Source organism: Schistocerca gregaria, chromosome 5 (genome assembly GCF_023897955.1).
Source record: "Schistocerca gregaria isolate iqSchGreg1 chromosome 5, iqSchGreg1.2, whole genome shotgun sequence".
Taxonomy (NCBI): Eukaryota; Metazoa; Arthropoda; class Insecta; order Orthoptera; family Acrididae; genus Schistocerca; species Schistocerca gregaria.
This window is the reverse complement of record NC_064924.1, coordinates 555,824,408-555,839,558: the sequence shown is the minus strand read 5'-3', so window position 1 is coordinate 555,839,558 and position 15,151 is coordinate 555,824,408. Positions and strand designations below refer to the sequence as shown.

The 15,151-nt window shown below is 40.5% G+C and overlaps 1 protein-coding gene across 3 annotated transcripts in view; it reads left to right on the top strand.

Annotated features, from left to right (window-relative positions):
• LOC126272702 (xaa-Pro dipeptidase) overlaps positions 1-14,659 on the top strand; it is an 842,295-nt gene extending 827,636 nt beyond the window's left edge. For all 3 annotated transcript variants that reach the window (XM_049975738.1, XM_049975737.1, XM_049975736.1), the window contains exons 7-12: positions 8,065-8,334; positions 8,528-8,676; positions 8,757-8,857; positions 8,940-9,134; positions 14,043-14,194; positions 14,284-14,659. In XM_049975738.1, the coding sequence (XP_049831695.1) occupies positions 8,065-8,334; positions 8,528-8,676; positions 8,757-8,857; positions 8,940-9,134; positions 14,043-14,194; positions 14,284-14,386 (970 nt within the window). In that variant the 3' untranslated portion in view covers positions 14,387-14,659. The remainder of the gene's footprint in view (positions 1-8,064; positions 8,335-8,527; positions 8,677-8,756; positions 8,858-8,939; positions 9,135-14,042; positions 14,195-14,283) is intronic.
• Positions 14,660-15,151: the final 492 nt, after the last annotated feature.

Genomic DNA, 15,151 nt, shown 5'->3' with positions numbered 1-15,151 from the left:
ATATTTATATGAATACATCATTAATTACACTCCTGGAAATTGAAATAAGAACACCGTGAATTCATTGTCCCAGGAAGGGGAAACTTTATTGACACATTCCTGGGGTCAGATACATCACATGATCACACTGACAGAACCACAGACACATAGACACAGGCAACAGAGCATGCACAATGTCGGCACTAGTACAGTGTATATCCACCTTTCGCAGCAATGCAGGCTGCTATTCTTCCATAGAGACGATCGTAGAGATGCTGGATGTAGTCCTGTGGAACGGCTTGCCATGCCATTTCCACCTGGTGCCTCAGTTGGACCAGCGGTCGTGCTGGACGTGCAGACCGCGTGAGTCGATGCTTCATCCAGTCCCAAACATGCTCAATAGGGGACAGATCCGGAGATCTTGCTGGCCAGGGCAGTTGACTTACACCTTCTAGAGCACGTTGGGTGGCATGGGATGCATGCGGACGTGCATTGTCCCGTTGGAACAGCAAGTTCCCTTGCCGGTCTAGGAATGGTAGAACGATGGGTTCAATGACGGTTTGGATGTACCGTGCACTATTCAGTGTCCCCTCGACGATCACCAGAGGTGTACGGCCAGTGTAGGAGATCGCTCCCCACACCATGATGCCGGGTGTTGGCCCTGTGTGCCTCGGTCGTATGCAGTCCTGATTGTGGTGCTCACCTGCACGGCGCCAAACACGCATAAGACCATCATTGGCACCAAGGCAGAAGCGACTCTCATTGCTGAAGACGACACGTCTCCATTCGTCCCTCCATTCACGCCTGTCGCGACACCACTGGAGGCGGGTTGCACGATGTTGGGGCGTGAGCGGAAGACGGCCTAACAGTGTGCGGGACGATAGCCCAGCTTCATGGAGACGGTTGCGAATGGTCCTTGCCGATACCCCAGGAGCAACAGTGTCTCTAATTTGTTGGGAAGTGGCGGTGCGGTCCCCTACGGCACTGCGTAGGATCCTACGGTCTTGGCGTGCATCCGTGCGTCGCTGCGGTCCAGTCCCAGGTCGACGGGCACTTGCACCTTCCGCCGACCACTGGCGACAACATCGATGTACTGTGGAGACCTCATGCCCCACGTGTTGAGCAATTCGGCGGTACGTCCACCCGGCCTCCCGCATGCCCACTATACGCCCTCTCTCAAAGTCCGTCAACTGCACATACGGTTCACGTCCACGCTGTCGCGGCATGCTACCACTGTTAAAGACTGCGATGGAGCTCCGTATGCCACAGCAAACTGGCTGACAGTGACGGCGGCGGTGCACAAATGCTGCGCAGCTAGCGCCATTCGACGGCCAACACCGCGGTTCCTGGTGTGTCCGCTGTGCCGTGCGTGTGATCATTGCTTGTACAGCCCTCTCGCAGTGTCCGGAGCAAGTATGGTGGGTCTGACACACCGGTGTCAATGTGTTCTTTTTTCCATTTCCAGGAGTGTATAAATGATATAAAAACATGTGAAAAAAAACTTTAAATAAAATACGTGATCTTTCTTCACTCATCATAATATTTGATAAATAAAATTCACTAAAACATCTGATAACAAGCCACAATTAAACAAAGCATATACTGCAACAACCATTTGTAGGTTACAGTATGTTTGGGTTGTCAAGTGTCGCTTCATAAAAATTATACATCATAGAGGGCATTGTAATACGTTGAAAAAATGCAATCCATTGTACTTATGGAAGTTAAATTAAGTCTCCTTGGTTATACATTACTGCGCAACTATCCATGGATTGGATGAATTCTTTCTCTTTGTAATTTCAATCATTCCTTTTCACTGTCTCATATCAAGGGGCTCTGTTTCCCAAATGTTATCATATTGAGTGGTTCGACTGTAACCAGACAGAATGGCTGCTTATGTAAGAAGCACAAAATCAAGACAAAAAGGTCCTTCAGCTATATAAAGTGCACAGACACACAAAAACCTAACACACACACACACACACACACACACACACACACACACACACACACACACACACACACACACACACACACACAGCCTGTGTTGCATGTGATGGTGAAACTTGTGATCCTATTTTCAAACATTTGTTGCTTGGACACTGCACTTTAATAATTTTTATATTATAGCTCTATTCTTTTACTTTCCATTGACACCAAATTGAATAAAATTGATTCATAAATAAATAAGTTATAGAGGTTAAAAACTTTCAAGGCACTTCATTTCTCAACGCCAGTTGGTAGAAGGGGCCCACATTTCAAAATGGTCTCCTAATTGTAATTTTGGTAGAAAAATTCCAGAAAAAATATTTTAACCCTAACTCATTATGTACATTCTTACACCAAATTTTCAGAAAAATCTGTGTCATAAGGGCAACATTCACTGAGTGATTTCACATGAAATTACCCTACCCCCTTTCCTGTCCAATTTGTGAATGGTGCAAGTGAATAATGATAAACCTCCGTATTAGCGCTCTCTGGAACACTCTCATGCCAGGTAAATGCACTGCCACGAAACACACCTCTCTTCATTGGATGTGCTCTCTGCTTTATTAATCCTACTTGGTAAGAGTCCCAGAATGATAAACAGTACTCAAGAATCAGTTGAACTTAAATTTTGTAAGCCATGTGTTTCATGAATGAATTACATTCCTTAACACTCTCCCAACGAATCTCAGTCTGGTATCTGCTTTTTGTACCATTTATTTCTATATCAATGTAATGATTCAACTAAAGCTCACTCTGGACAGTTACTCCTAGGTATTTTATGCCAGTTACTGTTTACAACAATTTGACACCATAGTGTAATCAAACAGTAGCAATTTCTTCACTTATTTCTCCACAAGGAACTGTCTGTAACCACATGGTACTTCTCTTTTATTTTTTATGAAATGAATTGTTGTTAAAGATTTGGTCTTCTGAGTCACTGGTAGAAACTGTAAAGCCTGAAAAAGAACTTCAATTGCTTTTCACAAATAGATGGAGTAATTTGCATAAAGTTTCTAAAGGCCTACTTCATGTGACGATATGGCTCATAAATTTTGTTGCTTGCTGGCTGGGCTCAGACTTGTATCAATTTATTGCTGTTCTTACCATTTAAAACCTTTTAAATTCTTCTTCTTAAGCTCCTAGATGCCCTTTCAGTGTTCAAGTGGCCACATAAATGTCAATTACATATACTGTTGTTTACTTCAGGAGGTCTGCACCTAGTACTCGTGCTGCAAACAAAGGTCTATTATAGTGGCTTCTGCTATGTTCTAATCACTTCTAGTTCTTGGGTGTAAGTATCTTCATAATTTCAATAATAGTTTTGTGCCTATCCTTGACACACTCAAAGCTTGTGATCCATCTCTAATGACCTTATGTTGACAGGGCATTAAACCCAATCTTCCTTCCTTCCTTCCTCTCTCCCTGCCTTCTTAAAATCATGCCCTGAAAAGAGGTCTGTTCTGTCCAACATTTTACCCACCGCACGTAGAATAGCTTTTTATCACCCCTCCAATCACACAGTGTCCTCCTGCAGAGCATGCTCTACAACACAACAGCCATGATCTTAGTGCCTGTTTCACTACACAAGCCATATGGATTCTTCCCTGAGACACCATTTTCTCAGAACTCCACAGGTGGGAACTGGTATTAAAACATGTCCTTGGTTCTCCACCCACCTACCCTTAATTTACGTTAATTTCTTGAGTTTCAGTCACTGTCATTTAGTTTTCTGCATCTTTAATTTTCTGACCTTTTTATTGCCCCTCCTCCCCTCCCTTTACCATGTGCAATGTACTTAGATTTCTGCTCATATTAACATGTGTGCAGTGTTTTGTTAGTAATCTCTGCCTTGCGTATACACTATCTTCACGCTCGAAGCTCTGAGGTTTTCAAATCTCATCTGGTGCAGTCCCCCACAATCGGTCTTTCCTTCTCATCCCATCCGGTAAGTCTCCCTGGACCCAGTATCTGAGTGACTTTTCTGAATTCTCCTTATTTCCTAAACCATGTCAGTCCTTTTCCTTCAACCCTTCTGCCAGAAGAGGGAGCCTCTTACTCTGAAACCTTGCAAATTTAAATACCTTTACTTGTATGCTCTCCTGCCACTGCTGGGTGAGTAAATTTTGTATCTATCAAATTATATTCCATTTTCAGAAATTGATTATTTTCCTATTGTAATTAGATAGACCATCTCTCGTTCATTAAATTCTTTGCCTCTATCATTTCTTGTTGTTCTTTCTATATGCTTCATTCAAATTTCCAGTGTAAATTGTTATCACAACTATTTTATGTCCTGGGCATTTGCAGATGTTTAAAGGAATGATTTATGTTGCACCTGATGCTGCTGCTTTAGGCTGTGAAACCAGATGTGTTTCAGTAAACAATTATTTTACCAGCTGTTAGCAGAATTCTTTCTAACATCATATGTAAGTTATTATGTTTATTTCGTATACTGCTGACTGACACCTGGTGACCACAGCTGCTTTGTTGCCTTTTCCATATGTTCACACTCTGATCAAAAGTATCCACACACCACTGTATAATGCTTCTAAAGCTGCCCACATTGGCTGTTTTTGACGTGATTGTGAAGTAGAAATGCAAAGGAACAAGCACAGCCAAATCAAGACCAGACATATCTCGTATGCTGGTGGATGAGGACTGTCGAGCATTGCAGAAAATGGTTGTAAAGTGTTGCATGTAATCAATAAAAGGAATGACTTGTAAGTTTGAAAGTGATATTGGCAGTCTACTAACACCATGAATGTATGTAAGGTGTTAAAAGGAATGGGGTACAGTGCTTCAGCAGCTCCTCATAAGCCACACATTTTAATAGTCCCTATTAAGTGAGACTTGAGTTGGTGTAAAGAGTGACTCCACTGGACAGTGGATAACTGGAATTGAGTGACTGGGGGTAATGAACCATGCTATAACCTGTGGCAATCCAATGTAGGGATCTGAGTTTGGCAAATGCCTGGAGTATGTTACCTGCCACCATGTATAATCCCAACACTGAAGCAAAGAGAAGGTGGTGTTATAGTATTGCGGTTGTTGTTAGGGTGTGGTCCCCTTATTGTGCTTAAAAGAATACTATAATCCATTTACCATAAGAATAAACCTGACGTAAACATTGCATTATGTATTCTTGTGCATTTGCTGGACCCTCATTGGATTTCCATTTCATGTGGGACTGCAGCCAAATTGTCTCGATTATAGTCAAGTACTATAATAAGGGTATGTTTTGTGCTCTGCTTTACTCGCACATTGACTTAGTGATAACACGGGACAACAGCTTTACCAGAACATTTAACTTGGACAGCACTGTCCGTTTAGCTGGTACAGCTAGCCTGCAGTGACATGGCCAGCTGCAGTTCACACATAAAAAGAGACGAGCAGAGGAGCAATGCAGCTTCGAATGTTATTTAATTTTTAAGTAGAATGAAATAATACATTGAAAATCGCCCACAATCTGCTCCTTAGACAACTAGACGAAAATCGCAACACGTAATCATTTTTATCTAACGTACTATTGTAAATAAACCAAGAATGGTGAAAATTCCTGATTTAACCACAGGGCAATTTTTCTGCATAAGCTGTGGGTAATGTAAGAGAGTATTGAAGGATTTGACAGTATAGTTAAATATTGAAGCCACTGAAGGTATTACTTACAATCAGTCCCCTTCCTTATCCGAAACAAAGAAATACGTTTCAGTTCTGGAAGTGTCACGTGCTACGTTGTTAACGAGCCTATCAACAACAGATTCCATGAAGCCATAATTTCGGAAGAATGTGAACACAGTTTGTAGCAATGTGCACTACGGACAGTAGAGGAACAGTTCAGATATGATGATCATTTATATAGTGTAACAATGCACCCTGCCATAAAATGGCACCTGAAAAGCTTCAGTTCAATAACATTTCTGAAATGGGATGGCCTGCCCAAAGTTCAAGCCTGAACTGAGTGGTATACCTTCGGGATGAATTAAAACATCGACTTCACTCCAGACCCCAGCATCCAGAATCACTATTTTCTGGTTTCAGATTTTGAGGAAGAATGGGCTGCCAATCCTGCACAGACATTTGGACAGCTCATTGAAAGTGTCCCCATGAAGAATTCAAGCCATCATAAAGATGAAGAGTGGACACACCCAATATTAATGTTGATGAATAGGTGTCCAGATACTTTTGATCCAATAGTGTACTTGGGCTAAGATCAGGCCTCTTTCTTATTCTCTGTGCCAACACTCATTTTGCATGTTATTTCCTCTGCCAATATTTTCCCCTAGTTCTGATCGTTTCTTTCCTCATTCTGTTTGTAAGAATGTTGCAGCTGAACATCAGATAGGATTCATTTTATCAGTCAGTTTATGGTGTTCAGCTCATTGTGTGAAACTTCTGTGTATTGGTACCTTTCCACTTCATTTTCTAGGAGTTCATTGTGCATCTCATCAGATCCCTTGAAATTGTAAATCGAGAAATGCTTCAACTGGGCATGATGCAAAATGACATCAAAGACCTAACATATTTCAGAAGTGCTAAGAAGCAGAAGAGGTCCTAGGACAAACCACTCCTTGAACAGACAGTCACCCTCTAGACGTAGAAGAGGAAGAAACGACCAGAAAATGTTTGTTCACTGCAAAAATATTAAACAACCACTTTTGTTGTTACATTCATTCTGTTGTTGCAGAAAAAGGCACATATGTAATTATCATATAAATGCCTAAAGTTAGTCAATAATGAAATTCAAATAATGACCTTTTTCCTGGCAAAACATGAAAACTTGGTTAAGATCTGATAGATGAAAAATAATGCTTGCTGAAGCAAATGGCGTTTATTTACTAATGGAAAACCAAATCTACTGGTAATGTAAGAATGCCATTTCAGTTTATGATGCAAAGTACTCTTTAATGCACGCTATATCAGAATGAATTAGGTAGCAATTCCATTTCTGATACCGACCTCAGCTGTAACTTTTCACCCTGTCAGATATCCTAACTGAGTCCCAAATCATAACATATCTTTGCAAAAAAATGTAAGATCAATGTTCCTTGTACAGTTTCTTATGAAGCACTGAATAATGTAATAGGCATCAGTATCCTTATTTTTCAATTAAGTTAATGGTGAATCCAAGGTTCAGTGAACAGATTCTGCGCATGCTTTGTAAAGGCATGTAGATCACCATGTGAAGCAGTGCTGAAGTCACTGGGCTCACATTCAGGAGGAAAAAGTCTCCTTTCTCGTCCAGCCATCCAGATTTAGTTTCCTTTGATTTTCCTGGATCATTGACACTGGAACAATGAATATGTCCTTCCAAAATCTATGGGATCAGTGGTACAAGATATCTGCCTAATTTAATGGCCGTGGGAAGGTGGACTGGCGAGTGGGGGGGATAGTGGATGGTAGAATGTTATTGCTGGGCTCCGTTTTCATTGTCAGACTATATTACTTTGTTTGTTAACTATCAAACTTGTAACTTATTAAGAGATGTGAGATGTATAGGCTGTACAGCACATAATGCCAAGGATGCTTAACTCTCAGTACTGCTGATAGACAAATGTAAAAGTAAACAGATACAGAACTCCTAGGCTTGAGAGACAAGTTTATTCCTCAAGTATTCAGAAAAACAGAAAATGGAAAATAATTGGAGATGTGAAAATGAGGGGGGATGGGATGGGATGGGGAAGGGGAGGGGGGGGGGCTATATCGCTCAAAGGCTACAATACAATTGTATTTTATTTATTTATTTGGGGAAGGGAGGGAGGTGAATATTACTTTCACCTCCGGTGTTCTTTTTTGCCTCCATTTCAGAATGATTTGAATTCCGAATTAAAGCATAGGCCCAGGCCCCATAATTGATGAGCAGTCCGTCATATCAGAGGATACTGAGAGTATACCATTGCCAATAGAATCAGTACTAGTAAAGTGTATGTTCTTCAAAACGCCATTAAGGCTAATGACTGCTGGGTCTCTAGATTTAAAGCTAAATACTGTTTCTTAATTTAATTAAATTTGTGCCTGAACAAATCAGTTTTGTCACTGGACTGCAAGTAAATTAAAAAGTAACTGTTTGATATTGCAAAGAAGTACTTTCTTTTTCAGCCGAGTGATAAAAACACCAATGGAGATAGAAGTAATTCGTTACGCCAACAAGATTTCATCTGAAGCTCATATACAGATCATGAAAAAGATTCGTCCTGGTATGTATGAATATCAGTGTGAAGCCATATTCTTGGAATACTGTTATTATGTGGGTGGCTGCCGTCATGTGGCTTACACATGCATCTGTGGATCTGGAAATAATGGTGCTGTGTTACATTATGGACATGCTTCGGCACCCAATAGCAAAAGGATCAATGATGGAGATATGTGGTAAGTTGTTTGCTATGATTTGCTTGTTATATGGCATATAAATAAGTTTTGCTATTTTAGAGAGTTATTGATCATTTTGTTATGTTTTTATTATTGCTCATAAATACATTGTTTTGTTAGTGAGGCTAAAAGTGACTACTGTACATGTAGTTGTGTAACACACTGATTAAATATGTGTTTTTTCCCTGAAAAGCTTGTTTGATATGGGTGGTTCCTACTGTGGCTATGCATCAGACATCACTTGCTCATTCCCCGCTAATGGGAAGTTCACAAGAGATCAACGCCACATCTACAATGCAGTGTTGAAAGCCAATGACGCTGTCATGCAAGCTGCTAGACCCGGTAAAGTGGCATATTTTATATTTATCATGACACATTAATTATAAAAATACTGTATTCTTAACAATACAAAAATTCTACAGGTGTGAGCTGGACTGATATGCACAGGCTGGCTAATCGTATTTTGCTGGAAGAATTGCGTGACAAAGGGATATTAAAGGGTGATGTTGATGAAATGCTCAAGGTAACACTGTACAATGTGTGAAAACTACTTCATTCATGTTTTTTGAGCCTCATTATTCATTGGCTTAAAATGTTTTCCACAGGCTGGTATTGCTGCAATTTTCCAACCACATGGACTGGGACATTTCATGGGTTTGGATGTGCATGATGTGGGAGGCTATCTACCTGGTCACCCAGAGCGCCCAGATGAGGCTGGAGTTAATAAGCTGAGAACGGCCAGGATTCTGGAGCCTGGAATGGTCTTGACTATTGAACCAGGATGTTACTTTATTGACACTGTAAGTTGCAGAAAAAGCTAAATCTTGAACAGGCAGCAAAATTGTGGATATACACTATTTCTTATAGGCTCACTGATCATGTAGAATTAATTATGCAGACAACCTGTCTGAAATAGTACATTAAAAAATATGAAATTGTATCGATTTCTATTCATGATGTAGAGGAGCACTGACTGGCACATAGGCACACTGAAAGTAGACAGATGTAATGAGCTATTGGATCATCAAATGAAGATCAATTCACTTTCATATCCAGACTCCAGGGCCCTCCTGCGGTGGGCAGTGATCTTAGCTGGGATGGGGTTACAACAGAGGCATGGAGTGGGGAAGGAGAGGGTTAACAGAGTAGACATGGAGGAAGATGCTATACTGCTGCCTGTGGGAGTGGTACAGATGTGGCAGGGACAGGTTGATGGGGCTGCTAGTTGCAGCATCGGAAGCCTGTGGTGCTGGGGAGAGGTGAGGGGAGAGAGAAATGGAAAGGATTACACAGTTGCACTGAGGGCGTAGCAGGTGTGTCTTGGACTGGAGTGGGATCAGGGAAGGGGAGAGAGGCAGTTGGGGACAGGGACTAGCAAAGGTTGGGAGGAGGGGAGAATTTATGGGAATGAAGTATAGTTTTAGGGGAGTTCCCAGATGAACAATTTAAAGAAGTTGGTGTTGGTGGGAAGAATCCAGATGACACAGGCTGTGAAGCAATTGTTAAAGTCCAGCATACCATATCAGGTGGCATGATCATCAACTGAATGGTCCAACTGCTTTTTGGCAACAAATTGGAGGTGGCCATACATGCAAGCAAACAGCTTGTTAGAGGGCATATGCATATAAAATCCCACACAATGGTTGCAGCTAAGCTGATAAGTCACATGGCTTCTTTCACAGATGGTCCTGCCTTTGGTAGGATAGGAGATGCCAATGAGAGCAGTCATGTAAGAGGTAATGGCAAATGTATTGGACAGGAATGGATCTGGATATAAAGTGGAGATATGAGCCATGGGGCATGAAGCTGGGAGCAGGGATGGAATAGGAGTGGACAAGGAAGTTCATAGTTTGGGTGGGCAGCAGAATACCACTGTGAGCAAAGGGGTGGGAGGAGGATAGGGGGATGACGAGAGGTAGCTGAAACCCTGATGGAGAATGTGATTCAGTTGCTCCAGTTCTCGGTGGTACTGAGTCACAAGTGGAACTTCCTTTATGGCCAGCCAGTGATCATGGAGCATGGGAGATGACAGGAGAGTTTAAAGATACTGTTTGTAGTATGTAGTGGATATAGAGACTACTGCACTACCAGAGAGACTGCAGAGGTGCAGATAAGAGCAAAAGCAGCTCGCACATCTGTCAGAAGGCTCATATGTAAAGCCTACAATAATTTTCAATCAGGAAATCCTAGGCAGTTCTGGGTCATATGTATAGTGGATCAAAGAATCCAAACCATATCTTTCATGGATTCATCCATGTCTAAACTGAAGACAGCAGACAGAAAGCAGAAATTTTAAATTTTACATTTACATTTACATTTAAAAATCAATTCACACAAGAGGCAACTACTGTACCAATGTTTGACTGCCACACAGACTCACAAGTAAGCAAAACTGATATGAGCTCACCTGGCATTAAAAAACGATTGAATCTACTTACAACAAAGAACATACAAGGCCCTGATGGAATTCAAGACACTGAATATGCCACAGAAGTAGCTCCTTTCCTGGTTCTTATTTATCATGAATTACGTGTGCAGCATATCACATCGTCAACTGCAAACTAAGATGTGATCATGTTGAGTATCTTCGCAAATATGTCATTGGTTGGTGGACTGTTTGACTAACAGAAACAAGTAAGCTGTACTGGATGGAAAATGTTCCATAGTAAAGCAACATTTCATGTGCCTCAAAGAAGCATAATAGGATTTCCAGGTTTTCAGTTTTATATAAATGATTTATTGGCAGCACTGTAAGATTGTTCACTGGTGATAGAGTTGTATACAAGAAAGTATCATCATTGGACAGTTGTAAGGAATTGCCGAAAGAATTGGATATTTTAACAGTATAGCATCTGGTCATAATATTAATGGTGAACTTCTTGAGCATGTCACATCAAGTAAGTGTTTAGGAGTAATATTAAGAAGTGCATGAAATAAGACAATCAGATCAAATCAGGATTAGGGATAGTGAATGGAAGACTTAGATTTGATGTAAGGGTTATGTGAAAATGCAGTTCATCTGTGAAAGAAATAATGTACAAGACACTAGTGCAAATAATTGTAGAATACTTTTCCAGTGTTTGGAATCCCTATCAAACAGGCATGACAGCAGACATAGAACAAATTCAAAGATGTGCTACTAGGATTGTAACAGAGTAGCATAGCCCATACAAAAGAGATTTTTATGTGATGTTCCTATAAACATAATGCATCTGGTGACATCTCATCTGCTCTTTCATTTATCTGTAGTGGTAATATGAGTTCATCCTCTTCATTAAGGAGGCTTCGGATATGCTGATCCATACCTTTGCCCAGGCTTCAATATTTCTCTCTTTTACCTGTCTTTCTTTGTTTATTTCTTTTCCACTTCCTAGCAGATGTTTCAATAGTTGTTACTGTGGAGCTCTGTCTTACAGATAAATTAACACTACAAGTTGCACACATTGAAAATCACTAAGTTAGAATAGATAATGCTTTAAAACTTATAGTAATTATCAATCAAGTAAGCTTTACAGAAGCATTCAGATGCAAACTACACTGTGGATGTTGCAACCATGGGTGGGGTGAGGTATCAGTCAGACTAATGTGTGAACACAAACACATTCATCCCCGCCTGTACAAATTTCACTGCAACTGCAGTACTACACTGAGGTGGCAAAAATTGTGGGATACCTCCTAATATTGTGTTGGACCTCATTTTGCCTGGTGTGGTGTATGCAACTCAACATGGCATGGACTCTTCAAGTCGTTGGAAGCATCCTACAGGAATAGTGAGTTTTGGTGCACAAACTGACCTCCTGATTATGTCCCACATATATTTGATGTGATTCATGTTGGGCTATCTGGGTGACCAAATCATTCGCTCGAATTGTTCAGGATGTTCTTCAAACCACTTGTGAACTGTTGTGACTTGGTGACATAACATTGTCATTTTGGGTACTTGGGGTCCATGAATGGCTGCAAATGCTCTCCAGGTAATCAAACATAACCAGTTCCCATCAGTGATCAGTTCAGTTGGACCAAAGGGCCCATTGCATTCCTTGTAAACACAGCCCATACCATTGTGGAACCACCACCAGCTTGCACAGTGCCTTTTTGAGAACCTGGATCTGTAGCCTTGTGGGGTCTGCACTACACTCAAACCCTACCGTGAGGACTCATCTGGCCGAGCCACAGTTTTGCACTTGTCTAGAGCCCAAGCAATATGGTCATGAGGCTACGAGAGATGCTGTAGTTGATGTGCTGTAAGCAAAGGCACTTGCATTGCTCATCTGCTACCATAACCCATTAATGCCGCACTGTCCTAATGGATATGCTTGTTGTACATCCTACATTGATTTCTGCTATTATTTCACATAGTGTTGCTTGTCTGTTTAGTATTGTCAACTATGGAAACGCCACTGCTCTCTGTTGTTAAGTGAAGTCAGTTGCCTGTGGTGAGAGGTAATACATGACATTTGGTATTCTCGGCACACTCTTGACGTTGTGAGTCTCAGAATATTGGATACCCTAAAGATTTTGAAATGGAATGCCCCATGAGTCTAGTTCCAAGTACCATTCCACATTCAAAGTCTGTTAATTCCCATTGTGTGGCCACAATCACGCCAGAAAGCTTTTCGCATGTATCACCTGAGTACACACGACAGCTCCACCAGTTCACTGCTCTGTTGTGCCTTGTGTATGTGATACTAATGCCATCTGTTTATGTTACGTGATACTAATGGATAGGGTAGGGTTGTTTGGGGGAAAAGACCAAACAGCGAGGTCATCGGTCTCATCGGATTTGGGAAGAATGGGGAAGAACGTCAGCCATGCCCTTTCAAAGGAACCATCCCAGCATTTGCCTGGAGCAATTTAGGGAAATCACAGAAAACCTAAATCAGGGTGGCCAGATGTGGGATTGAACTGTAGTCCTCCTGAATACGATTCCAGTATGCTAACCACTGCGCCACCTCACGCGATCGTGATACTAATGCCATCTCCTTATTTGCACATCGCTGTTCCATGTCTTTTGTCACATTAGTGTGTAGTTGCACTTGAATGTTGAAGAAAATGATGATAAAATAATACTTAAAGCTTACAGATCAATGATTCGTGATCCATTTTACACTTTATTTGGTACTTTCTCAGTTCTCTGCTTTCATACTTCTGTTTCTTTTTCTCTTTCTCTCTTCTGTTTCTCACCTCTGTTTCCTTTTTGATTTGTTTGTCTTGTATCTTTGTTTCCTTCTTTATCTCCCTCGAGCATGATTTGTTGTTGTCAAACTGATGTTACTCTTATAATTTGTAAACAATTTGATGTTATACAACTATTTATATATATTCCATTCACAATATGATTCACATTTCACATTATCCTTAACACATCTCTTTTCTTCTTTGCTTTAGAATATTCAGAAAGTTAAGAACCAAGAAATTCTGGTATTATCAGGTACATTCAATTATTTGCATAGTACACTTACATTCCCACTGCCTTTTCTTCACTTACATTTCCAGGGAAAACTTATTTTAAAAATATTAGTGATCACATATTCCCAATATATAAAGCACAAGCACAATAGATTTTATAGCGTAATATACCTCTTATATTTCATTGCGAGTTTGCTCCAGTTTGGTACCATATTTGTTTAAGACTTTTACAGCATGGCTGTCATATTTTCAGTACTGAAGAATGATGCTTAAATACTGTGTTTTATTTTTTCTTTTAGTTACTTGATCGAGCACTGTCTAACCCAGAACAATCTAAATTTCTTGTACGGGAAGAAATAGATAGACTGAGGGGCTTTGGCGGTGTACGAATTGAGGATGATGTTGTCGTAACAGAGACTGGTGTCATCAACCTCACCAAAGTTCCTCGCACGTGAGTACAGTGGACTTTCTGTTTTGTGTATAGGTTACATTATATGGGAATTTTCTTTAATCATGTTTTTATTTGCATACTTATTCCAGGGTTAAGGAAATTGAGGAGACTATGGCATCAGGTCATAAGGAGGAAACCACTGCACACAAAGAGGCACATCCACACAACGTTAAGTGTCAAAAAATACTCTGAAACATGTAACTGTCTACAAAAATATTACTGTATTTCTAAATGAAATTTATTGTGCTTCTACTATGGTGCACTGAGCACTATTCCATTTTTGCAGTATCTGATCTTCTTGAATGGTGATCAATTATCTATGCACTGAATTTACAAGTGCCATAAGGTGAATTAATTACAAATATTTTAAATATGATGGTGATGAATATTTTTGCTATAAATTTATGTATGTAAAACCATAAATGTAAGGGACGAAATAAAAAGGGTTAATTGTTTCTCATTTTATGCCAGATGTCTGTCTAACAGCTTGAAATAAAATTTGTGTAGTATTACTTCCAAAAATTTTGAGATCCCTTTCTTTAAAAAGAATTAATTTGTCATTTAAGGGAAATCAAGATTGACTATTGTGTACCACAGAGACCTTTGGAAGTCTTGAGACACAAATAAAAGAGTAATTTTCCTCAGTGAACAGAACTAAACATATGCAGAAAGACTCATTGATAAACTTCCGTCTGAAAGCGTGTTTGAGATTAGTAGTGTGCAGAAAGTGTAAGCAGACATAGATGTTTTCGTGGAAGGAATCGCAAAGAATATTGACAATAAATGTGATATAGGGCCACGTGGAAGTTGAATGCCCACTGGAACAAATGGATCTTGTCACCACAGAGCTGCACTCGCTGAGTGAGTGTGCCACCATCTCGCTACATGAATACACTGACCAAAAGTTTCCCTCACAGTCGGCATAAATACTGTCACACCTCAACCACTCAGTCTGTC